We start from the raw sequence: 26,873 nt of genomic DNA on the forward strand, positions 1-26,873 counted from the left end.
ATTAGCCAATATAATTATCCTGCAAGGCAGCTCCTGGCCCAGTGTTTTTTTTACATTCCCACCCTTGGATATATTTATATGTGTGTGGGGGGAGGGGGAAGAGAGGGGGTGGAGAGGAGAGAGGGAGAGAGAGAAAGAGGGAGGGAGAGAGAGAGAAAGAGAGAGAGAATAAATATATCCAAGGTCGGGAATGGTAAAAAAAAAAAAAAGAGACAGAATGCAGATAATCCTCGACTTACGACCACGGTTGAGCCCAAAATTTCCATGGCTTAAGCAAGACAGATGTTAAGGGAGTTTTGCCCCCATTTTATGACCTGTTCAGCAAATCACTGCAGCTGTTCAGCCAGCCGCACGGTTCTTAAGTGAATCTGGCTTCAGCGTTGACTTTGCTTGTCAAGAAGGTCACAAAAGGGGAATCTTGTGACACACACACACACCCCGGGACACTGGCACGCCGTCATAAATACGAGTCAGTTGCCAAAAGCCCGAATTTTGATCCTGTGACCCTGGGGATGCTGCAGTGGTTCCACTTGCCACGCTGAAAAAAATCCTCCAAGGGAATTAACTCTCCTGTACTTTTCTGTTTTGCAAAAGAAAAAGCCAAAGAATTTACAAACGCAGCCCTGCCATTTGTGCAAACAGTTAGCTGTGCAGTTGTTTGGAACTTTCCCTATGTGCTCATGCAGATTCAGAGCCTCCTTTGTCTCTGAGGTCATATAGACAGGATCTAGCTGTCGAAAGAAATGTGGGATTTTATGGTAAAAGAGGAGGGGGGGGAATCCAGATGTCTAAGATAAGCATCTCTTCTGTCCAACAGCTCACCTAGGGATGAAACACAACTTCTGGAGGAAGGGAGGAAGGAATGAACTGACCATATTTGTGTGTGACGGGTTTTTTCTCACTCGTATTTGGGCACTTTATATAAAAGCTCGGCTTTTCATAAAACTAGAATAGGGGAAAGAAAAAAGAAAAAGCTGGAATCAGTTACCTGGGTGATAGAAGTTAAGTTTGGAAGACCCAAAGCACCAAATTAGGGACAGATCACCGGAGAGGAGATCTGTCCATATGGTTGCTAAGAATCCCCATGGATCTGATGGCTTACATTCAACCAACCTGCAGTTTCATGCCAACTCTCAGCCCTAAAGTCTTCCCGTCCTCCTGCCTTTCCTCCCCTTCTCTCTTCTAATCCGCCATATCCAAGTAGATGCTGGTTTTGACATATAAAGTTCTTGACATATAAAGATACGAGAAGGGGGAAGAAGAAGAAAAAATGCAAGCCTTTGTTGGATTCGCACATGGGACCAGAAAAACAAGATCCATGGTTAAAACATCTAAAGGCGGCCTTTGGTTTGCCAAATTCACCCTGGCTCCACCTTCCTTCTCATAATCTCTCAATTGAAAATGTATGGCATCTCCGAATAAACAGAATTACAGCAGTTTGTCAGCGTTCCAGAAAACCTCCACTCCAATAAATAACTCCGAGACAGACATGTTCTCAAAGTTTCCTTTTATTAGAGTAGCAGTAAACTGGCACATCTGGGAAATCCTGAATCTGAAAGTTCCATGTTTCCTTCCAATAAGTAAAACAATTACAAATCCACTCCCTGCACCCATCATTCCCTCACATGCCCCAATCACCATAGAATAGAATAGAATAGAATAGAATAGAATAGAATAGAATAGAATAGAATAGAATAGAATAGAATAGAATAGAATAGAATAGAGAATGGACTGGACCGGACTGAAGTGGACTAGACTAGACTAGACTAGACTAGACTAGACTAGAATAGAATAGAATAGAATAGAATAGAATAGAATTCTTTATTGGCCAAGTGTGACTGGACATACAAGGAATTTGTTTTGGTGCAAATACTCTCAGTGTACATAAAAGAAAATATACTTTCGTCAAGAGTCAAGAATCATCAGGTACAACACCTTCTGTCCCAACTTGAGATGTCCCCTCAACCACTCCTCAGCCAGGTGCGGAAACAACATGACCTTGACTCTAAAGAAGAATGCTATTATGTCTAACCACAGATGCTCCGTGCAATTCTCCCCTCCCATCTCCCCAGGCTCAAGAATGTGGGAGCGTGGAAGCTTCTGGTGCTAATATGGCTTCCAAAGCTGACACCTTTATTCTTTCACTCCACAGTTCAAGAAAACCTGCTCCCCCCTCCTTTTTTTTTGGAGTGGGAGGGGGAAAGGCACATAACTTTTTTTCCTCCTTCCCACACAACCTCTGCTGACGATGCTTTGTTTTCTACATCTGCCATTCTCGAACAACATTAGCAAACATTAATATCTCTGATCAGATTTCAAAAGGACGTGGAGGTTAACCAGGTCTCCAGTTCGTGCCTTTACCACAAAGGTGTGGTCAAGGAAATCTCCCCCGACAATGTGCCCAAAACTATAAAACAAACAAGCATTGAAACATAACAAACGAATTAAAAAGAAAACAACCAACAAATAAACTCAAGGCAGAGCGGACCCCCGGTTCTTTTTCTGCCATGTCAGTTTTTCTATATTTCCTCCTACAGGTAAAGATATTGAGGAGGGGGCCACGGTTCCGCCCCCCCCCCCCCCCAGTCTCCTGCTACACCCCTCCCACAAATGCCATCCCAGCTGACCAAATCCATGCCCCTCCAATGATTGGGGGGGGAATTGGTTTTATTTGATGTATTTAATTTAGATGCCGCCCATCACTGGTGCCGTAAACGCTGGGCAGCTTATAAAGAGGACGAGAAGATTTAAAGAAAGGGGGGAAAGAAAAAAAGAGAATTCAAAATGACAAAAGAAACATCCGTTGACTCTGGAGCTACGGGGTTCCTGCTTCGGGCTCCAAGGTGTCCTTTGCCCTAGCGATGGGCTGGTGGCGTCTCCCCACCCAGCTAAAGAGGGGCGGGGGCAGGGGTGGGGGCTGCAAGCGTGGCTGCAGGTTTTTGTGCTGCCTCTTTGGGGAGAATGTTGGAGAAGGTGTGGCTGGCTGGGTAGGACCTCGCCTGGCTGCAAAGGTTTGGCCCGGTTGGGCATAGACTGCAGCAGCTGAGCTTCCGTTGCTTGTGGCTCCTCCTTGGCTTGCTAAATGGGGAAGCCGAAATGGGATCAAGGAAGCAGATGAAAGAGGCTGAATGGACCAGAGGGGAGGAAAAAAAAATACGCTTGGGTTTTGTTTTTTGTTTAATTTTCCCAGCTGCAGGCATCTTTTGCTCGGTTCCCTGATAGGTTTCTGGAGATGTTCCTCCCGTTAGTATCTTCCTGCTTTTAGGGGGCAGGAGGCTGGGAACGGGGGATCAAATGCACCCCTCGTCTCTCAGCGCTTTCGGATTTCACCCTCCTGCAGAACGGTGGGGTGGTAATGGGGCCCCCGATAGGCAGGGCTCCGCTTTTGTCTTCAGCTAATCTCTTCCCTCTTCTGCGCCTTCTGGTTTTTTTTGTTTTTGGGCAGGCAGTCCCCTTACCTTGCAAGCCCTGGTTTCCTTCTTCCAGTCCCCTCACCCCCTCCATCCCATCATTGCAACCGCTAATCCATTTTGGAGGGAGGAGGAGGAGGAGGAGGAGGAGGAGGAGGAGGAGGAGGAGGAGGGCAGCAGCTCTCCAAGGCAAACCTCGCCACCGCTGCAAGGGCCCTTTGTCATTGTCAGGAAATTGAAATATCTAGCCTGGGGAAAGGAGCAGATTGATTCTAAGCACCATATGGGGAATGCACCTGGTGCTGCCCCCTCCCTTCCTCCTTTCCTTCCACCCCCCATCCCTTCCAGGATCTTCTACTCTCAAGGCAGGGGACCAATCCTTGGCTTCCTTTCTAGGCCATTTCTGCAGGAAAGTCGCAAGAAGCAGGGTGGGTGGGGCAGCTGCCCCAGCCATTCTCCCTCTCTCTCTCTCCCTCCCTCCCTCTCTCCTTCTCTCCCTCTCCCTCCTCTCCCTCTCCCTCCTCTCTCTCTCCTCTCTCTCCCTCCCTCTCCCCTCTCCTTCCTTCCCCTCTCCTTCTCTCCCTCTCCCTCCCTCTCTCTCTCTCCCTTCTCTCTCTCTCCCTCTCTCTCTCCTCTCTCTCCACCTCTCCTTCCTTCCCTCTCTCCTTCTCCCCTCTCTCCCTCCTCTCCCTCCCTCTCTCTCTCTCCTCCTCTCTCTCCCTCTCTCCCCCTCTCTCTCCCCTCTCCTTCCTTCCCTCTCTCCTTCTCCCTCCCTCTCTCTCTCTCCCTTCTCTCTCTCTCTTCTCTCTCCCTCTCCTTCCCTCCCTCTCTCCTTCTCTCCCTCTCCCTCCCTCCCTCTCTCTCCTTCTCCCTCCTCTGTCTCTCCTTCTCTCCCCCTCTCTCCCCCGCCCTCTCTCTCCACCTCTGCCCGTCTGCTCCAGCCAGCTGCAAGGAAGCCTGGGCTTTCTCCCTGGCATCGGGTGGGCAGCTCCTTTTCAAAGGCACCTCCTGGTTCCAGCTGCCTCTGAGCATCCTTAAGCAGCGGGGGACTCTCTGCCTGGGCATTTGAGCTCACCAGTACACACCCCACAGCATCTTCCTGCCAGCCAGTTTGTGCATTTGTGCACATTTGCACGTTGCCTTCCCTTCTCTCTCTGACCATGCCTAGCAGCTGGCTCCCGATAATCTTTCTGGGGTGTTCTCCCTCCCTCCCTCCCTCCCTCTCTCTGTTTCTCTCTCTTTCTTTTTTCCTTCCTTCCTTCCTCCCCTCCCTTCCTCCCTTCTCTGTCTTCTTTTTTAGAGGAGGACAAATGATGGAAGGTGATTTGTGCTTCCCATTTCTAAAACTCCCGGAAACAGAAACATAGAAAACCGAAGGCAGGAAAAAAAAAACACACACAAAAAAATAGCGGCACATTGTTGCCCTTTCGAGGTTCCCCCCATTTTTTTGGGTCGGATGACGGACACGCGTTTGTCCGAAGCATGTTTTAAAGGAGCCCCCCCTTTTTTTTCCCCAGCACGGCAACAGCTCTTTAAAAAAAAAAAAAAACCTTTGCAAACCGTCTATTGCTGTCCGATTGTATCCACACACCACCCCTTTCATCTGCTTAAAAAAATAAAATAAAATAAAATAAAGATGGAAGGCGTCCCCCAAGGCGTATTTAGGATCGGAAAGCTGGCGCATACCTAGAAATCCCTAAGAACGGGACCCCGCCTGTCTCTCTGCGCCCCCACCCCGGTCCAGGCCTCCTTCCCCCCGGGAAGGCAAACAAGGTGCAGCTCTGCGGTGGCACCACAGCCCCTGCGGGGAAAAGATTGCCCGGACGCGAGTGTTGGCTCTCGTTCAGCGCCGAGGAGGGACCACTCCCTCCAAAGCAAGCTTGCAGCTAGCTCTCCAACCTCTGATACGGCTAACCCAAATACCTACTCTTTTCGTCAATGAAAAATAAAATAAAAATTTTTTTAAAAAAGAACTTCCAATTGGGTACAGAAATCTCTCGCCATCCTGCAACGGTTGGCAGGCAAATTCTACCTTATCGTCAGCCCATCCACGCAACCTGGAAAAAAAAACCCACCCCACCCCCCAAAGCAAAATAATATATATTTTTTAAAAAAAAGACTACCGACGACGCTGGGCTTTATGGCTAGAGCTTTGCCAGGGAAGAAAAATCCTCTATCCCACCCAGCCACCCACCCGCAACCCCAGGCATGGAAAGGAGAAGGGCGCATTGCCTTAAATCTCGCAAATAAGAATGCCCTGGAAGGAGAGAGAGATAGAGGGAGGGAGGGAAAAAAGGGAAAACATCCCTGGTTTTACGGTACCTGAAACGGTGCTGGCCATGGTGAGGATGGTGAGATGGGCGGTGGAAGGACGGCTGCAGAACGCAGAGGAGGAGGAGGAGGAGGAGAAGGCGAGGGCTGCCTTGTGCTTGCCGGAGCACTGCAATGCTGTGGAAGGAAGGAGAGCTGTGACTCAGCTGGAGGGGGGCTGTGGCTCTCCGAGAAGGGAGGGGACGCGTGTGCAAAGGGGAGGGAGGGAGGCTAAAAGGAAAAGAAAGGAAGGAAAGACACGAGAGTGGCCACTTTTGGAAGACCCAACTGGCTTTGGAGAGACAAACCTTTCCAGTTTCTGGTGGGGAGATGTTAGGGGTTTGGGATAAATGGGGGGCCAGAAGAAGAGACACACCCAAATCTTGGAAATTCCCCCCAATGCAGCCCTTCTCTTGTTCCCGCACCCAGATAAGAGAGGGACCAGCTACCCGTCGGGTGTTCTTTGAAGCTAAAACTGAAGAATGGTTGCAGGAATCGGGTCTGTCTAGTTTAATGAAAAGAAGGACCAGTTGGAGACAGGATAGCCGTCTTCCAATATCTCAGGGGTTGCCCCAAAGAAGAGGGGAGTCAAGCTATTCTCCAAAGCACCTGAAGGCAGGACAAGAAGCAATGGGTGGAAACCAACGAAGGAGAAAAGCAACCTTAGAACTAAGGAGAAATTTCCTGATAGGGAGAACAATTCATCTGTGGAACTGCTTGCCACCAGAAGTTGTAAATGCTCCAACACTGGAGGTTTTTAAAGAAGAGATTGGAAAGCCATTTGTCTGGAATAGGGTCTCCTGCTTAAGGGGGGGAGGGTGGACTAGAAGATCTCCATGATCCCTTCCAACTCTGTTATTCAGTGGAACGGCTGAATGAATGAGAACGGCCGAATTAGTGAGAAGACTTAATCGGTGGAATGATTTGTCTCCAGGAGTTATGGGTGCTTCATCCCTGGAGGTTTTTAAGAAGAGAGTGGACACAGCCATCTGTCTGAAATGATATATAGGTGCTTCAGCAGCCGGTTGGGCTGGAAGACCTCCAAGGTCCCTTCCAACTCTTGATATTCTCTGTTATTCTTCATCTTATGGGGGAGTTGGAAACCACATGAAGAAAAAGGGCAGGAGGGAATGACTTCCCCCCAAAAAAAAAAAAAAGCTCCAAAAAGATTTTGCGGAAGGCCTTGGGAGGTAGAAGGAGAATTGGGTTAAACATGGCCAGGAAATTGCCAGCTGTTGGGTTCCCTTGGCTGGAGGTTTGCATCGATTTAGCTCATGTTTGTAGGTTTTGCAGCTGGATTTTGCCCCTTTAGGTTCCTGTGACAGGAATCCTCTAGATCAGGGGTGTCCAACCTTGACAACTTTAAGACTTGTGGATTTCAACTCCCAGAATTCCTCAGCCAGCAAAGCTGGCTGAGGAATTCTGGGAGTTGAAGTCCACAAGTCTTAAAGTTGCCAAGGTTGGACACCCCTGATCTAGAGGATTCTCACTCTTCATTTGAATCCGTGCCTGGGGCTAGTCTGCAAACTGGGGAGACAAACAGAGGCATTTGTTGATCAGTCGCTAAATCATGTCTGGTTCTTTGCAGTCCTATGGATGACAGCATGCCAACTCCCTCACCCCCTCCACTGCCTCCTTGGAGTTTGCCCAAATTCATTTTCATTGTGTCAATGACACTATCTAAATATCTCACCCTCTGCTGTCCCCTTCCCCTTTCGCCTTCCGTCTTCAGGGTCTCTTATTTTTTATTTTATTTTTATTTAGTTTGTCAAGCATGTGTGAGAAAACAAGCATAAGTATGAATGTAACGTATAAACATGTAAGTATAAACAGGTATAAGTATATACTTAATAAATGAGTACGAATAAATGGGAACAGTAGGACAGGGATAGTAGGCACAATGGTGCACTTATGCACGCCTCCCTTACAGACCTTTTAGGAATGGGGTGAGGTCCATGGTAGACAGTTTAAGGTTAAAGTTTGGGTTTTTTTTTGAGGATGTAACAACAGAGTCAGATAGTGCATTCCAGGCATTGACCACTCTGTTGCTGAAGTCGTACTTTCTGCAATCGAGTTTGGAGCGGTTTACATTGAGTTCGTATTTGTTGTGCGCTCTTGGTGTTGTTGTGGTTGAAGCTGAAAGTAGTCATTGATGGGTAGGATATTGTAGCAGATAATTTTGGGTACTACGCTTAAGTCCAACTGTAGGCGGTGTAGTTCAAGGTTGTCCAAGCTCAAAATCTCAAGCCTGGTGGTGCAGGGCATTCTGTTGCGAGCAGAGGAGTGTAGGACTCTTCTCGTGAAATACTTCTGGACTCGCTCAATTGTATTAATGTCCGTTATACAATGTGGATTCCAGGCAGATGAGCTGCATTCGAGAATGGAAGAGAATTGAGAATCTCTTCTTAGTTTTGGCTAAAGTATTCGAGCTTCAGGCTTCAGGATCTGTCCTTCTGAAGGACAGGCAGGGTTGATTTTTTTAAATCTTGAATTGGGAGCTGCCGAGAGTGGGCTGAAAGATGGGCGGCTATATAAAAATCTGAAATAAATTAAAATGGCAATTTAAACAACATTCAGTTCCCTTCTCTCTCTCTCTCTCTCTCTCTCTCTCTCTCTCTCTCTCTCTCTCTCTCTCTCTCCCTTCCTCCCACCCCTTGCTCGTTTGAGCCTTTAAAAATAAAGTCTTTTTAAAGGGCTCCTATAAAACACGTGCGTTTTTATTTCTATTTTATTGATCCGCAGTTTTGCTGAGCCTTCCGATCCTTCTTTTCACCGTCTCCTAAATCTCTAGTCAATTTTTAAAAATTCAGATCATTTTGCAAATCATCCCACTAAGCGTAGTACAGATCAGAGGTGGTATTCAGCCAGTTCTGACCGGTTCTGGAGAACCGGAAGCGGATATTTTGAGTAGTTCGGAGAACCGGCCAATACCGCCTCTGACTGGCCCCGCCCACATCTATTCTCCGCCTCCCATTGAGTCCCAGCTGATCAGCTGGGTCTCCTTTGGTTGCCCTGCACAGGAGAACGGAGCTGGAAAGTAGGTTAGTAGAGTGGGAAGGGAATGGGGATTTTGCAGTAACCTTCCCCTGCCACGCCCACCAAGCTACAGAACCGGTAGTAACAAAATTTGAATCCCACCACTGGTACAGATAGTCCTCGACTTACAACAGTTCATGTAGTGACTATTCAAAGTTACGTCACTGGAAAAAAAGTGACGAATGACCATTTTTCACATGACCGTTGCAGCATCCCCATTGGTCACATGATCAACATTCAGATAGTTAGCAACCTACTCGTAGTTATGACGGTTGCAGTATCCCAGGATCACCTGATCCCCTTTTGCGACCTTCTGACAAGTTAAGTCAACGCGGAAGCCAGATTCCCTGAGCAACTATGTTAGTAACTTAACAACTGCAATGCTTCACTTAACAACCATGGCAAGTAAATGGGGCAAAACTCGCTTAAGAAATATCTCGTTTACCAACATACATTTTGGGCTCAATTGTGGTCATTAGGCAAGAACTACCTGCACCTTTATTAAAAAAAAACAACCAACCCTACAGTTGCTAGGCCTGTAATCATTTGGGGGCTGCTCAGATTTTATGTAATGCCTTTGCAGCGATTCAAGGACTTTCGATGCACGTTCTTCATTACCTTTACAACAACCCTGTGAGGAAGGCCCTCCACTATTGCAGATGATCATTGGGGTAGCATCGGAAGCTGCCCTAACATCATGTTGGTCCCATTTACCACAGATAGGATCTGAATTGGGACTTTCTCACAATGTCATTCATACTCTACCCGTGACTAACATGATCGTCTCAAAAACTAATCCAAGCTTAAGATGGCCCTTTTAATTTTTTTTAAATGCATCCAGGCTCTTGATACGTTATTGGAGATTCCGGAAGATCTGCATACCGGAAACTGCCATCTCGGCCTCCAAGGGATGGTGCAGTTGACATAACTGAATTCCATCATCCAGTTCATTTTGGGTGAGAAGAAGACGTGAAGGGTCATCATCAGTGCTAGAAGGGAATGGGGTTTGTGGAGAGGAGGGGGAGGAGGAGGAAGAGGGGAGGAGGGAGGAGGGGGAGGAGGAAGAGGAGGAAGAAGAGGAGGAGGAGGAGGAAGAAGAAGAAGAAGAAGAGGAGGAGGAGGAGGAGGAGGGGGGAGGAAGAGGAGGAGGAGAAGGAAGAGGAGGAGGAGGAAGAAGAAGAGGAGGAGGAGGAGGAGGAGGAGGAGGAGGAGGAGGAAGAAGAAGAAGAGGAGGAGGAGGAGGAGGAGGAGAGGAGGAGGAGAGGAGGAGGAAGAAGAAGAGAAGAAGAAGAAGAAGAAGAAGAAGAAGAAGAAGAAGAAGAAGAAGAAGAAGAAGAAGAAGAAGAAGAAGAAGAAGAAGACTGTGGGGACCTGGGTGCTCTCTGAGCTTGGTTGTTTTTTCACAGACGTTTCATTACCCAACTAGGTAACATCATCAGGGCTAATATCGTAAGGAGTGCTGTTTAAACTGACAGCAAACAGCACTCCATATTAGCACTGATGATGTTACCTAGTTGAGTAATGAAACATCTGCAAGAAAACAACCAAGCTTAGAGAGCACCAAGGACCCTATAGTCCTCCCCCTCTTCTCCACACACACCACTCCCTTCTAGCACTGATGGTGTAACCTAATTGGGTAATGAAACGTCTGCAAGAAAACAACCAAGCTCAGAGAGCACCAAAGACCCGAACAGTTGTTTTCTTCTTCTTCTTCTTCTTCTTCTTCTTCTTCTTCTTCTTCTTCTTCTTCTTCTTCTTCTTCTTCTTCTTCTTCTTCTTCTTCTTCTTCTTCTTCTTCTTCTTCTTCTTCTTCTTCTTCTTCTTCCTCCTCCTCCTCCTCCTCCTCCTCCTCTACCACCACCACCACCCCTTCCTCCTCCTCTCCCTTCTAGCACTGACAATAATAGCAAACAGCACTCCCTGTTTCTCCAACAATACAGCCTCCCCCAATAGGAAGTCCCAGCATGTTTTATAGGCATGAAATGAAATTAAGCCCCTCCCCCCAAATTAAGGCCTATATTAAAACATGGGAAATGGGGGGGGGGGATGGTGGGGGGGCTTGCCATTAGGAAGTACTTTTGTTGCACACCCGGATATGGTGCTGCCTGCGTTGACCCCGATACGAAGTGCCCCACCAACGCCGAGGTCAACATCCAAGCCGTCGCCACCCGCCCACCCAAAGATGCGGGGGGGGGGGGAATTAAGTCACCCCCGAAAAGACGGCCTAGCCATTTTTTCGGGGCTCGAAAAAAAATAAAAAATAAGACCCGGCCTTATTATATGAGAAACACGGTAGCATTGATGATGTTACCTAGTTGGGTAATGAAATGTCTGCAAGAAAACAAGCTCAGGACCCCCTCATTTCAACCCTCAGCTACATGTGTTCTTCTTTATTAAGAAGGAGGTGTGCTTAATCCGTGGTCTTTGGGGTAGATCAGAGGCGTCCAATCTTGGCAACTTTAAGTCACGGCTGACCGCAGAATTCTGGGACTTGAAGTCCACCAGTCTTCAAGTTGCCAAGGTTGGACACTCTGGTTTAGATGGAGCCGTACCCTGTACAGGTAATCCTCAACTTACAACCACAGCTGAGACTGGTATTTCTGTTGTTAAGCAAGGTGGGTTGTTCGGCGAGTCACTCCCCATTTTACCTTTTTGTTTTGTTTTGCCGCACGGTGGTTAAGCGGATCACCGTTGTTAAATGAACCAAGCCGTTGTGAGTTGAATCCTGCTTTTCCCTTAGCCTTTGCTTGTCGGAAGGCAGGTGGGAAGGTCGCAAAAGTGGATCACAGGGCCCACGGCTCTGCAACCTTTATAAATACGTGCTGATTAACCCATTTTCCTGGGGGCCAGAACTCAAGCTAAGGGACTAAACGCCACATTCTGCAAAAGCCCCATGGCTGGCCGATGACCCCTTGCCCAGCAGCCTCAAGGGGGGGCTTTATTGATAAGGCTTTCACCCGGATCCGCCTTCCCAAGGGGGAAAAGGCTCTCAGAAACCCAATCGATGATGGAAAAAAAGCTATTTGCAGCTTTCTAATTCGGGAAAAAAAAATTATTTTTATTTTTAAAGAAGGGAAGGAAAAACGCACGGTAAGGGACATTTTTTTTTTTTTTAAGCAAACTGCCATTCTGATATCAACTCTTAACTGGCCTCGGTTCAAAAATAAAAATAAAAATGTCTGGTTATTCATCAAGACCAATGGCTTGACCTGAACTTTCCTGTTGACTTCTCCAGCCTAATTAAATGGCGGCTCCGGCTTAATGACAGCTGAGGGATAGACATGAGGTGGCCTTTCTACTTCTAGATCCTCCCTACGCCTCAGGAGGCCCAATTATCTCCTTTGGCAGCCTGGCAAGGTCCCTCTTATTCTAGCCTTGCTGTTTTGTATGTTTTGCTCATCTGATATCTCACTGACCTTGGGGGGAAACAAAAGGGAGGGAAACTGCTTGGATGGGGCACCACCAGGGAACCCCCAAGGCTGCAGGTATGACCGAGAAGCTGAAAGGCCATCTCGGAAAGCTGTGGCAAAATCCTTCTGGGTTGCTGTCAAGCCAACCGCACCACAGTTTTGGGAACGAAGCTGGACGTAGGGTCCCGTTATCAGTTTCTTTCGTTATCTTGATCTCCGTTTGGAGAATTCGACGCTTGCGTTTGGCCCATTGACAATTCTCCATTCTATTCTTTTTTAAAGGGTCATGGAGGCCGCTTGGGAGGTTTACCTGTGTCCTCAAGCAGTACTCCTGGCTCCTATAGTTTGTAATTTTTTTCCTCTGGAAATCCATTCCTACTCCCACACCATCCCAAAGTCTGTACAGCTTCTCAGTCATCCAGGTCATGGTTTGTCCCAAAGGTTTTTTTTTTTTTTCAGGAGGCAACTGGACTTTCTTGCTTTTCTTTTGAAGGCATTTCGCTCCTCATCCAAGAAGCTTCTTCAGCTCTGACTGGAGGGTGGGGAATGGAGGGATTTATATTCCTTGCAGAGAGCTGAACATTTGCATCCTTTTAGAAGGTAGCTGAGGCCACTTGGAGGTTTATCAGTGTCCTCAGGGTCACTGTGAGTGTTGCTTCTAGTTCCTATAGTTTGCTTTTCTTCTTCTGGAAATCCATTCCTACTCCCAACACCATTCCAAGGGGATTCCTCCCAAATTGCATAGCTAAAAGTCTGCAGAGATTCTCAGTCATCCAGGTCATGGTTATCCCAAAGATGCTTTTTCAGGAGGTAACTGGATTTTCTTGTTTTTTCTTTTCTTTTGAAGACTGCAAGGAATATAAATCCTTCCATCCCACATTTATCCTGTCAGAGCTGAAGAAGCTTCTTAGATGAGAAGCGAAATGTCTTCAAAAGAAAAAAACAACAAGAAAGTCCAGTTGCCTCCTGAAAAATCACCTTTGGGAAAATCTGGATGACTGAGAATCTCTAGACTTAGCTATATAGCTGATTTGGATACATGCTATGCTTAACCATGTTGAATAATGAGCAACCACTACCCAAGTTCTCACATCACACTAAGACAAAACCAAACAATGATAGATTAGCACTAGGGGTGAATCAAGTCATTAGTTTGAATGATGTTGAATAATGATTTAAGCTGCAAGAAAACCTTCGGAGTTTGAGCTGGCAGATGGGCCTTGAGCAAAACCACAGCAGGCCTCATGGATGGCGTGAAGATAATCAGCAGTAATATTAAATAAACTCCTTGAAGTTTAGCTTAATTCCTGGGGACTTCTTGGAAAGCATCCATGTGGTTTCCTTAGTAACACTGCGGATGAAATCCCCCCCGCCTTCTGGAATGGTTTTTGACTTCTCTGGATCTCCTGATGGCCTCCCATCCACTCTGACCTGGCTTGCCATTTGAGAATCAGTCAAGGTGAGCTTGGTTTTGAATAGAAGGAATATATCTCTATCTATCTATCTATCTATCTATCTATCTATCTATCTATCTATCTATTGATCGAATGGTTACTTAGAATGGTTACTAAAAGAATAGTTGTAAGTCAAGGACTACCTATGTGTGTGTAGATAGATAGATAGATAGATAGATAGATAGATAGATAGATAGATAGATAGATAGATAGATAGATAGATAGATAGATAGATAGATAGATAGATAGATAGATAGAGATAGAGATAGAGATAGAGATAGAGATAGATAGATAGATAGATAGATAGATAGATAGATAGAGAGATAGAGAGATAGAGATAGAGATAGATAGATGATAGATAGATAGATAGATAGAGAGATAGAGATAGAGATAGAGATAGAGACAGATAGATAGATAGATAGATAGATAGATAGATAGATAGATAGAGATAGTTATAGATAGATAGTTGTAGATAGATAGATAGATAGATAGATAGATAGATAGATAGATAGATAGTCCTTGACTTACAAGTATTCTTTTAGTAACCATTCTAAGTTGCAACAGCACTGAAAAAAGTGACTTATGACCACTTTCCAAACTTATGATGGTTATGACCTTCCCGTGGTCACGTAATCAAAATTTGGGCGCTTGGCAACTGGTTCGTAGTTATGACGGTTGCAATGTCCCACGGTCAGTGTTCTGACAAGCAAAGCCAATGGGAAAGTCAGATTCACTTAACAATCACATTACTAATTTAATTGCAATGATTCGCTTAACAACTGTGGCGAGACAGGTCGTAAAATGGGGCAAAACTCACTTAACAACCGTTTGACTTAGCAATGGAAATTTGGGGCTCAGTTGTGGTCCTATGTCGTGGAGTGGAGGACTAGCTATATATCAATCCCAGCATTCCCGCTGGGACGCCTTCCAGGCTTTGAGGACTACAACTCCCATCACTTGGAAAGACCGGATACCCCAGTCGGGCCCTTGATTCCAGATTTGCCTCTTTCTCAGACTGATTTAGCACAGCGCCTCGGACTACAAACTCCGCCATCCTAGCCTAGGCTTATTTTCCTGACTAGCAACCATGGGGTTTGTAGTCCCAACGCTTGGGCCGGCGAGAAGCGCTTTTCAGCCCATTGGGGAGAGAAAAGATGGCTTCACCATGGAAACGGGGGCGGGGGGGGAAAAAGAGAGTGTTGCCCCGGCAACGAGAATGCCTCGCGAGAGCTTGCCGTCTCCCCCCACCTCTCTCTCTCTCTCTCTCTCTTCCCCGCCTCCTCCTCCTCCTCAAGCTGTGCGCGTGCGCGCGCGCGGGCCGCCCAACCAATGAGACGCCCAGGACTCGGCCACGTGACCCAGCGCGCGGGGTCTGCGAACCGGGGCGCTTCGAGGAAGAGGTGCGTGAGGTGAGACCGTTGGAGGCCGCGCGGGTTGAGGCTCTTTTTGGGCAGCCTGGGCGCTTTTCCCCGCACCTGAGTTCGAGCGGCGGTCGGAGGCCGATATCTCCGCGCCCCGTCCTGCCGGAAAGGGGATATCTTTTTTCCCCCCTAGTGTGGAGGAGGGGAGAAGAGGGATTGTCGCCTGGAGTCCTCGCGGCTCTCTGAGCTTGGTGGTTTTCTTGCAGACGTTTTATTACCCAACTAAGTAGCATCATCAGGGTTGGAAGGGAGTGGGTTGGATGAGAGAAGCGGGGAGGGAAGGAGGAGGAAGACTGTGGGGTCCTTGGTGCTCGCTCAGCTTGGTGGGTTTTTTGCAGACGTTTTACTCCCCAACTAGGTAGCATCATCAGGGCTAGAAAGGGAGTGGTTGATTAAATTTAGGGATTCTAGTCAATGTAGGAGTGTCGTTAATGTGTTGGATTAAGACGAGAGAGAACCTGTTGAAATCCATTCTTAATCACAGAGTCTCTTTGGTTCATTTTGAGCCAATGATTCTCCCAACTCAACCTACTCCATAAGACTATTTTAAATTTTTAAATTTTATTTATTAAATTTGTTGACCACCCATCTCACCATAAAAATTCCTTTAAAATCTCAAGTGTTGGATGAGAGAAGGGGGGAGGGAAGGAGGAGAAAGACTGTGGTTGATGCTCTCTGAGCTTGGTGGTTTTTTTGCAGACGTTTTATTACCCAACTAGGTAGCATCATCAGGGCTAGAAGGGATTTGCCGAACGGAGGAGAAAGAGGACTGTGGGGTCCTTGATGCTGTCTGAGCTTGGTGGTTTTCTTGGTGACACTTCATTACCCAACTGGGGGAACATGTTCAGCGTCACCAAGAGAGCTCAAGAGAGCATCAATGACCCCACAGTTGCACCTTGAGCTACAAATATTCTATGTGTAATGACAGTCAACGAGCCCATTTCACAAGGGGGAAGCCGCAGTGGAGACTTGTTAATAGACATTTTATATCCACATGTTTTTTTTTTAAAAAAAGACCCCATACCATGTCCTCCTGAATATCTAATGGGGGGTAGTCATAGAGGGCAAAAGAAGAAACCCTGCAGACCTTCACAAGTGGTTTGCTCCCATCTGTTCCTAAATGGGAAAGTGTGCTTCTTGAGTTGTACAAAAGAAGGTGAAAATAAGTTCACACATCAGGCAATAGCAATAGCACTTAGACTTAAATGCCACTTTACACTTCTGTACGGTTTTACAGAATCAGCAACTTGCTTCCCACAATCTGGGGCCTCAGATTGACAACATTTTTAAAACTAAGCTTTCCCTCTGTTTAATGATTCTTCTTTAAACTTGTATCCCAACTTTATCAAGGAGTTGAAGATGGTTTACATAAACATCTCCCTTTATTTGTGCAAATAATAGTCTTATGGAGTAGGTTGAGTTGGGAGAATCATTGGCTCAAAATGAACCAAAGAGACTCTGTGATTAAGAGTGGATTTCAACAGGTTCTCTCTCGTCTTAATCCAACACATGAACGACACTCCTACATTAACTAGAATCCCTAAATTTATTTAATCAAATTGATATGGCTGGCCATCTCACACAAAGGGATTCTGGGCAGCATACAACTACTAAACCAACCATCATAATTGAATGTAAAAACTAAGGCAATGAAATGATCAACATAATTAAAACCAAGATTGGGAGAGAATTCATTAAGGTTTCATAAATGATTTGGCTGTAATCCACAAATCAAAACAAATATAAAATTTGTCTTAAAGCATTCATCATTTATTTAAAGGTAATAAATCCTGTTTATAGCTAAATAATACACATATTGTTGTGAAGGTTTATCATTGACTTCTAATCACCTATTAACTGATTGTGGTCCAATACTGAAAAATATTTTTGTGTTGCTAGCTGCTGACCTTTTTGCATTAACAAGGGGAAAAGATCTGGCATTTTTTTTTACTGATTTGCCCACTCAGTATAATTGGGGTTGTAATTACTTGTTCTTTCTTTAATATTCTAAACCCATTTAAAAGTAGAATTTGCAGTGATCTTTGTAGAGAACTAGAAATATGTAGCTCATCATGACTGAATGGGTCAAATCCAAGTGTGTTTCTTAAAACACTTGAGATTTTAAAGGAATTTTTATGGTGGTGGTCAACAAATTTAATAAATAAAATTTAAAAAAGGAACTCTCATTGCTGAAGTGTTGTTGTTAGTTGCAAAGTCGTGTCTGACCCACCGTGACCCCATGGACAACGTTCCTCCAGGCCTTCCTGTCCTCTACCATCCCCCAGAGCCCATTTAAGCTCAAGCTGACTGCTTCAGGGACTCCATCCAGCCACCTCATTCTCTGCCATCCCGTTCTTCTTTTGCCCTCAATCATTCCCAACATTAGGCTCTTCTTCAGTGAGTCCTTCCTTCTCATTAGGTGGCCAAAGTATTTGAATTGCTGAAGTAGAATTAGGGAAATTGTGAACTGTCTTGTTGATAATTAGTACTAATGGAACAATATTCTTGATTTTAGGTTTTGTGATCCTGAGATGCCAGATGAAATATGCCCCAAATAAAATTAAATGACATTACTATTGACTTTCCATTTCCACCCTACAAATGTCAGGAGACATATATGTCCAAAGTGCTTGAGTGCCTACAAAACGTAAGCATTTGATGAAATACTAAGTAAAGCATAATTCACCCTACATGTGTGTCAAATGAAAGAAACTTTGAAACATGCAACATACATCATTACATGGGCTGCCTTTGAAGCTTCAAGTGATCAAAATGTCTCTGCTTTAGCAATGTTGTGTCTGTACCGGGGGTATAAAACTCAATTTCACCGAGGGCCCCCTCAGGATCGTGTTTGACCTCAGGGAGCCAGGGTGGGTGTGACTAGCTCAATGTCACTTGTGTCGGGGTTGCCTGTGGTGGTCTGAGTGCTCTGGCAGCCAAAATGGGGTCCTGAGCTCCATTTTGGGCTGTAATGGCCTCCTGCCACCCTCTGCCAGTGGCCCTCCCAAGCTCCGTTTTTGCTGACAGAGGCATCGCAGTCTGGTCCTCCACTATTTTCAGGGCAACCCTGCAAGCCAGGTCTAAGCACTCCGGGGCCTTGAATTTGACACCCCTGATCTATGATAGCTGCAAGGTCCAATTCAAAATGCTGCCTATTGCCACCTGGAGCCTTACAGCCACCAGGTACCAGAACAGGACACCAGCAGCATCACTTGGAATACCAGGAGCAGAGAGGCACAGAGGAGTATCAGTAAAGGAGGATGTTGGAAATGAGGGCTCCTTGGTGCTCTCTGGACTTGCCTGTTTTCTTGGAGACGTTTTATTATCCAAACTAGGTAACGTCATCAGTGCTATGGCAGTAAGGAGTGGGATTTGCTTTCAATTTATATTTTAGTGTCTTGCCCTGTCAGTGTTGGTGGGGTTGATCTTGGAGGTTCTTTAATTGGGCTGTTTGCTGGTGGTGTCTGGCAGTTCCTTGATTGGGGTATTGTTTACTTCTTGATCTGAAGTTAATCTTGGGGTTAATCTATGCTCATCTGGGTGTTGATCGCTGGCGGAAAGTCTGTCTTTTTGTTCCCTTTTTGCTAGTTGATGGTCTCTTTTGCGTAGTCTATAGGTATCATTTATGACTATGTGTTTATTGATGGCTAATTTGTCAGAGTTCCAGGCTTCTAGAAATTCCCTAGAGATTTTGGACCGTGGATGGGGGGGGTTGGGGCACCCTAGGAGGATGATTGAGGTGCTAGGTTTTTAGTCTTTGTTTTTATGGTTTGTAGTTTTGTTATGGTGAGCTGCCCAGAGTCAGATGTTATGGGTAGCAGTACATATCTAATAAATGGATCTTGCTATCAGAGGATAAGGATGACTTTGCATCATTCATCATGGATGCAAAACTGCAAGGGAACGATGCAGGTTAGTGCTAAATATGAACAAGGACAAGGTTATTTCAGTCAGGGTGCTTAGAATTGACTTCGTAATATTTCATAACAGGTCTTACATAGCTGGTTGCAAAAAATACTATTCTGTGATTTAATTGATTAATACAGAATTAATCTTCTTAAAAATAAGCTTAGTTTTGAGCAATGATATATAGAATTGCTTTGAAAGTATTGCAGCTATAATAAATATGATCTTCTAAACCCAGGAATAGAGTTGGCTTAGTTAACTGTATCGACATACACGTTTTTGGATTCTGCATGTATTTTTACCCTAAGTAGAATAGGTGCATTTGGAACATATGAAACCTGCTTAGCATATTTCCTGGAAAAAAGCTTTGTGTTCAGCCCCTTCTCTTATCAGTGCCAGCCATGTTTACATGAGACCTGGAAATAGAGGAGTGGGTAGGTGGGTTCTCTTTTTTTGATGAAGGGAAAAAAAACCCACTTAAGAAGCCCTTATGTCTATGCAATCTGTTCCTAAACTTTTAGTAAGTCAGAAAATATATTCTGTGCCTGCTTTAATACCGCAAGGTAATTTTATGGGAAGACTTTGCTCATAGACTGTTTTGTAAATGTTATTGCCCTACACAGGAGATCTAGCACCTTTTTGAAGTCAAGGGGTCTGTCTTTCTATCCGTCTGTCTTTCTGTCCATCTGTGCCTGCCTGCCTATCTATCTATCTATCCATCCATCCACCCATCCATCCATCCATCCATCCATCCATCCCTCCATCCATCCATCCACCTATCTCTGTTTCTGTCTGTCCGTCCATCCATCCATCCATCCATCCATCCATCCATCCATCCATCCATCCTCTGTCCCCATCCATCCATCCATCCTCTCTCTCCATCCACCCACCCACCCACCCATCCATCCATCCATCCATCTATCTCCGTTTCTGTCTGTCTGTCCATCCATCCATCCTCTCTCTCCACCCACCCATCCATCCATCCATCCATCCATCTATCTCTGTTTCTGTCTGTCCATCCATCCATCCATCCATCCATCCATCCATCCATCCATCCATCCATCCTCTCTCTCCATCCATCCATCTATCCATCCATCCCCTCACCCATTTCTCTTACAGAGGGGCTATACAGTTTAATCAAAACATTAAAACCAAATAATTTAAGATTAAAATTTTAAAAAATGTAAAAACAACAACATAACATTGCAAGAGGTGGAGAGATCCAAGCTGGGAAGACTAAGAATTGTTAATGTAGACTGAGGAGGGGTTCTCATGGGGCCAACCAGCCCCACGACCATGGGCTGCTATGTCCCTCACGTAAGGCTGCACATCCAGATTTTGACCCCTTTGTGGAAGGCCAGGGGATTGGAGGCTTTCCTCCTCACTGGGGGCAGGATGTTCCAGAAAGCAGGGGCAACCACAGAAGAGATTTGCAGAGCGATAGTTTGGCTTTGCTGTTGTAATACGTGGTCTTACTATTGGTAGGAGGAGGGCGCTTGACTGCCTAGATGTCGCAGCACAAAAGCTTGTGTGACTTAAAATACCATTTATTGATTGGTTTGCTTCTTACGGTTATTGACTGAAAAATTGGTTTCTTATTATTTCTTCCTTTCAGGCAAACAGTTAAATGTAGGTTGTATCCCATGATGGGGTAAGCAGAATACAAACTAATTTTCCCCGCTGTGTTTCTCCAGGGATAAGGAGCAATCTCTTGAACAGTACAGAGCCATTAACTCGGCCAAGGATGGGCATTTTTTTAAACAGCTAGGGGTCACATTTCTTCTTGAAAACCATCTCCACGGCTGCGTGGGGCATGGCCAGTAATGTCACTGGAATGTAGGCAGGGGTGGAGGTGAGGAAAACATTCTTTCAGGATTTTCTGAGAATAGAAGTTAAGGGGTAGAGAGCTACCTGTCATCAAACTCCCCCATCATCATTTAACCCTCAGAAACAAAGTCCATCCAAGTAAGAATTTAGTAGAGAAGTCAGCACTGGAAGTTTTTAAAAAGATGTTGGGTAACCATTTGTCTGAAGTGGTGTAGGGTTTCCTGCCTCGGCAGGAGGTGGGACTAGAAGACCTCCAAGGCCCCTTCCAACTCTGTTTATATTCTATTCTATTCTATTCTATTCTATTCTATTCTATTCTATTCTATTCTATTCTATTCTATTCTATTCTATTCTTCTTCTCCTTCTCCTTCTCCTTTTATGACTATTATTAAGTGATGTACCTTATGATTCTTGACTCTTGACAAATGCATCTTTTCTTTTATGTACACAGAGCATTTGCACCAAGACAAATTCCTTGTGTGTCCAATCACACTTGGCCAATAAAAAATTCTATTCTGTTCTATTCTATTCTATTCTATTCTATTCTATTCTATTCTATTCTATTCTATTCTATTCTACTCTACTCTACTCTACTCTACTCTACTCTACTCTACAATACCCTACCCTACCCTACCCTACCTATTCTATTCTATTCTATTCTATTCTATTCTATTCTATTCTATTCTATTCTATTCTATTCTATTCTTATTGTACCCTATAACTATTATTAAGTGATGTACCTTATGATTCTTGACTCTTGACGAATGTATCTTTTCTTTTTATGTACACTGAGAGCATTTGCACCAAGACAGATTCCTTGTGTGTCCAATCACACTTGGCCAATAAAGAATTCTATTCTATTCTATTCTATTCTATTCTATTCTATTCTATTCTATTCTATTCTATTCTATTCTATTCTATTCTATTCTATTCTATTCTACCCTACCCTACCCTACCCTACCCTACCCTACCCTACCCTATCTATTCTATTCTATATTGGCACCACTGTCTTAAGTGTGCCCACCCCCCAATCAAGGTTGGTGTCAGTGCCCTCTGGGAAACTTTAGGAGCCATGAAATGGTTACCAAAAGATTACATGAAGACTGTTCAGGGAATCCTGGACTTACGACCATTCACTTAGCGACCGTTCAGAGTTACAGTGGCCCTGAAAAAAGTGACATGACCAGTCTTTGCAGTTACGACCATTTCAGCAATCCCCAGGGTCAGGTGATCAAATTTTTGTACCCTTGGCTCTTGGCATGTGGTTCTAGTGGTGGCAGCGTTCCCGAGATCACATGATTGCCATTTGCAACCTTCCCAGCTGGTTTCCAACCAGCCAAGTCAATGGGGAAAGCTGGATCCGCTTAACAACCATGTGACTAACAGCCAGGTCACTAAGAACCATGAGTTCCCCATGTCTGTGGTGATCTCCTTAGCAGTCATCTCAAGAAGAAGTTCATAAAATCAGGCATGACTCATTTAACAACTGCCTTGCTTAACAGTGGAAATTCTGATCCTAATTGTCTGTAGAGATTCTCAGTCATCCAAATCATGGTTGTCCCAAAGGCGCTTTTTCAGAGGGCAACTGGACTTTCTTGTTTTTTTTTTTTTTTTCGACGACATTTCACTTCTCATCCAAGAAGCTTCTTCAGCTCTGACCAGATGATGGGGAATGGGAGGACTTATTTTCCTTGCAGACAGCTGGTCCTTTGCATCCTTTTAGAGAGCCGTTGAGGCCACTTGGAGGTTTGTCTATGTCCTCAGGATCACCCGAGTGGTGCTAATGGTTCCTGTAAGTCTGCAATTTTTCTGGAAACCCATTCCTTCTCCCACACCATTCCAAGGGCATTCATCCCAAATTGCATAGTCTATAAAACTCCATAGAGGTTCTCAGTCATCCAGGCCATGGTTGTCCCAAAGGTGCTTTTTTCAGGAGGCAACTGGACTTCCTTGGGCTTCAGCGAGACTCTAAAAGGATGCCAATGACCAGCTGTCTGCCAGGAATATAAATCCTTCCCTTCCCCACCATCCAGTCAGGACTTGAAGAAGCTTCTTGAATGAGAAGTGAAATGTCTTCAAAAGTAAAAAACAAGAAAGTCCTGAAAAAGCATCTTTGGGTCTGGTCCTAATTGTGGTCATAAATCGAGGACTACCTGTAGATTGACAGACTCTAGAGGACTACCTTTGAATTAGATAAGGCCAAGACAATCCGACCTTGTCTAGGATTGCAGTCTATGATAATCGCCTTTTGTGAAGTGCGTAGAATGACTTTGTGGAAATGTTGGTCCTTTCTCTGGTACTTCAGTAAATATTTTCCCACTTTCCCACCCCCCTGCTTTTTAATTCTCATTTCAGCAAGAGAATGGGATCTTGGAGAGCCCTACAGGCACCGGGAAGACATTATGCCTCCTGTGCTCGACCTTGGCATGGCGAGCGCACTTCAAGGATGCCGTTTCTGCGCAAAAGATTGCCCAGCGATTAAAAGGGGCAGAACTGTTTCCCGACCAGCCGTTGTCGTCTTGGGGCAGTGCTGTCACGGGGACCGAGGTTCCAGGTATTTCCTATTCATTTGGCAGCCCTTGTTATATTTGCAATGAGGTTTTGACAATAGAGCAGATATAAGGATCAGTGTCTGGGTTCCAGATCCATAGCCAGCAAAACTCTGACGCAGGTAGATTCCTAAAAGGGTAGCTTCATTGGAAATACCATATTGGTGCATATCCGGTGAAAGCCGACTCTAAAAGGTTCCCATGGTTTTCACCTAGTTACAAGAGAAAGTTTTCCCACAACTCCAAACAATCAGTCACATGGTCCAATCAAGATGCTGTCTGGTGGTCTGGTGACCTCACTCCTCCTTCCATGGTCCAGGTGTGAGAGTGTCCTTGGTTCTCAAGAGAAAGTATTTTGTTTTGGCTACACAAACCCCTCCATCTCTAATCCCCTCTCCCTTTCCCTCAATTCCAGTGCGGCAACACTGAAGCTGTAATATGGCTCCGGTCAGGTCAGCTTCAGGGTTGACAATAAGAACAGAAGGGACCTTGTAAGGTCATCTAATACAACTCTCCCTCCCCCCCCCCCAAGCAGGAGACCCTATACCAGATGGCAGTCCAGTCTCTTCTTGAAAGCTTCCAGTGATGAAGTTCCCACAATTTCTGAAGGCAAGCTGATAATAGGTTTATTAGATACAGGTAGTATCTAATATCTGATAATACAACAGCCCTGCAGAAAGTGACTTACAACCAGTCCCCATGCTTACAATCTTTGCAGTATATCCCCAGGGTCACATGATCAAAATTTGGGGGCTTGGCTATCGGCATGTAGTTACGACAGTCACAGCATCCCGGTGTCATGTGATCCCCATTTCTGAACCTTCTCAGTTGGCTTCCAACAAGCAAAGTGAACGGGGGGAAGTCATTCGCTTAATGACCGTCGTCGTGTCCACGGTTACCTGATTCCATTTGCAATTTTCCCAGCCAGCTTCTGACAAGCAAAGTCAACGCGGAGAAACTGGATTCGTTTAACCACCTCGTGATTCACTTAATATCTGCAGGGCTTTGCTTAACATCTGTGGCCAAATTGCATAATGGGTGCAATTCACTAAATAAATTGCTTTGCTTAGCCACTGAAATCCTGGTCCCAATGACGGTCATAAGTTGGGGACTACCTGTAACGCTGCCACCTTTTCCTCTTGCAGTACTTCAGAATGTTGAAAGTTTAGGGCAGGGGTGTCCAGCCTTGGTAACGTTAAGCCTGGAGGACTTCAACTCCCAGAATTCCCCAGCCAGCTGGCTGGGGAATTCTGGGAGTTGAAGTCCTCCAGGCTTAACGTTACCAAGGTTGGACACCCTGGTTTAGGGAACACGGAAGATGAAACAAGGTGAACCAATAAAAATATCACGACATACCTTGAGATCCTTTTCAGAACGAAAGCAGAAACTGGTTATAAGAAAAGCTTGAGAGAATCCTGTCTGCCACATCCCAAAGGTATCCTTTCAAAGGGCAACTGGATTTTGTTTTTCCTTGAAAACGTTTCGCTTCTCACTCAAACTTTTTCAGTTCTGGCTGAATGCTGGAAAACGGAAGGATTTATATCTCTTGTGGACATCCGGCCGTTAGCCCTCTCTCCGAAAGTCCTTGAGGCCACTTGGAAGTTTATCTGTGTCCTCGGGGCCCACCTGAATTGTGCAAATGGGCGTGGAGCCTTTTTGGAACTGCGGAAAGGACTCGTGGACAGGAGATAGTTGGTGTCATGTCCCTCCCCACCACTCCACCACCCCGAGAGAGGTCTGTTCAGTATTAACATATGGTAGATGGCCCCTTTGACCCCTCTTTCAAACCATTGGTCCTCTCTCTCTCCAGAATATGGACTTTGCTGTCTTCAAATCTGTGATATGCTGCCGGTTCGTACTGGTTCTAGTGATCCGGTAGTGCCAATCAGCAGTTGGCGCCACCCACCCACCCCTGTCCTTTCCTGTCCTATATTTCCTTTGCTTGCAGCTCAGCTGATGGGCGTGGCAGAGTACATTGCCACCATCCTCAGCTGTTCTACTCATCAGCGCTGACAGTAAGGTAAGTTTTTGTTAGGGATATACATCCTAGCAGAACCTGCACGGAAGTCAGGCAGGCAGGCAAATATGTGAGACAAACGTTTTTGTAGCTTACACTCAGTAAAACAGATACACAGTGCTAGTTAAATAGTTTATTCCAGTAAGATTTATAGCATAGTCAAACAGTCCATATATCATACACTAGTTCAATCCGTCCGGGGATTAATCAGTTGCAAAGTCCAGTGTCGAAAAAGAGGTCAGTAAACTTACAAATATCAGTCCTGTAATATATCTCTTTGCAGTTAGAGATATGAAGAAGTCAAACCTCCTTTCTTCTTTCAGCAACAGCAGAGAACACGCAGTTAACAATCCATCATTGTCAGCAAGCAATTCAGTAAGCCAGCAATACAGTAAGCTAGCAGGTTCTCTTGCTCCCTCTTATGGCAGTTTTACAGCCGCACCCAAAATTACATGCTTTGCAGTTAAAGTGACACACACTTAAAGTCACTATTATAGTCTATATATATTATTTTACCCAAACTACGTTAGGTAACCTATGTTATTCCTAACAGTTTTCATGCCTAAAATTGCCCATTTTAGAAGGCTCCAAGCGTGCGCAAACCGCACACCCACAGAACCAGTAGTAAAATATTTGAATTCCACCACTGCTTCAAATGTTCATTGCTTTTGAGTTATGTGTGCTAATGTGACCAGATGACTGCAGGGAATATAAATCCTTCCATTCTACCATCCTTCAGTCAGAACTGAAGAATCTTCTTGGATGAGTAACAAAACACCTTCAAGGAAAAAAAATAAGAAAGTCCAGTTGCTTTTTGGAAAAGCACCTTTGGGACAACCATGACCTGGATGACGGAGAATCTCCATAGACATCTGTCTGCGGTATGTTTAGTTGTCTGCAGAGAACTTTAAACAATGCAAACCAGTGCATCCATTTTCACTGCCATTTGCAGATATTCCCCCACAAGTGCTTCAAAGCAAATCTCCTTTTTGAAGATAGTAAAAAAAAATATGCAGTCTTCTCTGTTAGGTGGGCAGTTGGGCTGTAAATTCCCAGACTTATGTCCACAGGCTAAATTGTTACCATAGCACCAGCGAGGAAAAGCAGGCTGATGATATATTTAGTTACTAAACACAAACTAAACATTTTTCCCCCCTCTTCTTTCTCCCTCCTGCGCACGTTTCCTTTCTCACTTTCTCCACATGACAGCTTATTACACTGATGTCCCTAAAATAATTTATGCCTCCAGAACACATTCTCAGCTTGCTCAGGTCATCGGTGAATTGAAGAATACTGCTTACAGGTAAAGAGCAAAATTTTAACTTCAAGTGTGAAAAGTGCCTGGGGTTTATAGTTGCCTCACCTTATTTATTTCAGAAGCGTTCTTGTTCATTGCAGCGAACTGAAAAAGCTGCCTTGCCCTGCAGCCACAGTAATGGCGCACTCCCGAATAAAAAGCAATGCCCCTCCTGGATCAGACCAAAAGGATGATGCTTGTCCAGCATTCTGATCAGCAGGGGCAGATCAGATTCT

The 26,873-nt window shown here is 45.2% G+C and overlaps 2 protein-coding genes across 6 annotated transcripts in view; one reads left to right on the forward strand and one right to left on the reverse strand.

The window, feature by feature from the left end:
* STMN3 (stathmin 3) overlaps positions 1–5,874 on the reverse strand; it is a 33,571-nt gene extending 27,697 nt beyond the window's left edge. Inside the window, exon 1 of the mRNA XM_087962413.1 lies at positions 5,733–5,874. Coding sequence (XP_087818539.1) covers positions 5,733–5,751 — 19 coding nt within the window. The 5' untranslated portion in view covers positions 5,752–5,874. The remainder of the gene's footprint in view (positions 1–5,732) is intronic.
* Positions 5,875–14,946: 9,072 nt separating this feature from the next.
* Positions 14,947–26,873, forward strand: part of RTEL1 (regulator of telomere elongation helicase 1) — a 151,415-nt gene continuing 139,488 nt past the window's right edge. For 3 of the 5 annotated variants that reach the window (XM_087962324.1, XM_087962327.1, XM_087962326.1), the window contains exons 1-4: positions 14,947–15,029; positions 17,557–17,688; positions 23,130–23,328; positions 26,550–26,643. In XM_087962324.1, coding sequence (XP_087818450.1) covers positions 17,587–17,688; positions 23,130–23,328; positions 26,550–26,643 — 395 coding nt within the window. In that variant the 5' untranslated portion in view covers positions 14,947–15,029; positions 17,557–17,586. Of the gene's footprint in view, positions 15,233–17,556; positions 17,689–23,129; positions 23,329–26,549; positions 26,644–26,873 lie in introns of all 5 variants that reach the window. The other 2 variants (XM_087962325.1, XM_087962328.1) reach the window with 1 other exon arrangement.

This window comes from Notechis scutatus, chromosome 3 (assembly GCF_049901735.1).
Source record: "Notechis scutatus isolate UNSWTSFEM ecotype Mainland chromosome 3, rNotScu1.2, whole genome shotgun sequence".
Taxonomy (NCBI): domain Eukaryota; kingdom Metazoa; phylum Chordata; class Lepidosauria; order Squamata; family Elapidae; genus Notechis; species Notechis scutatus.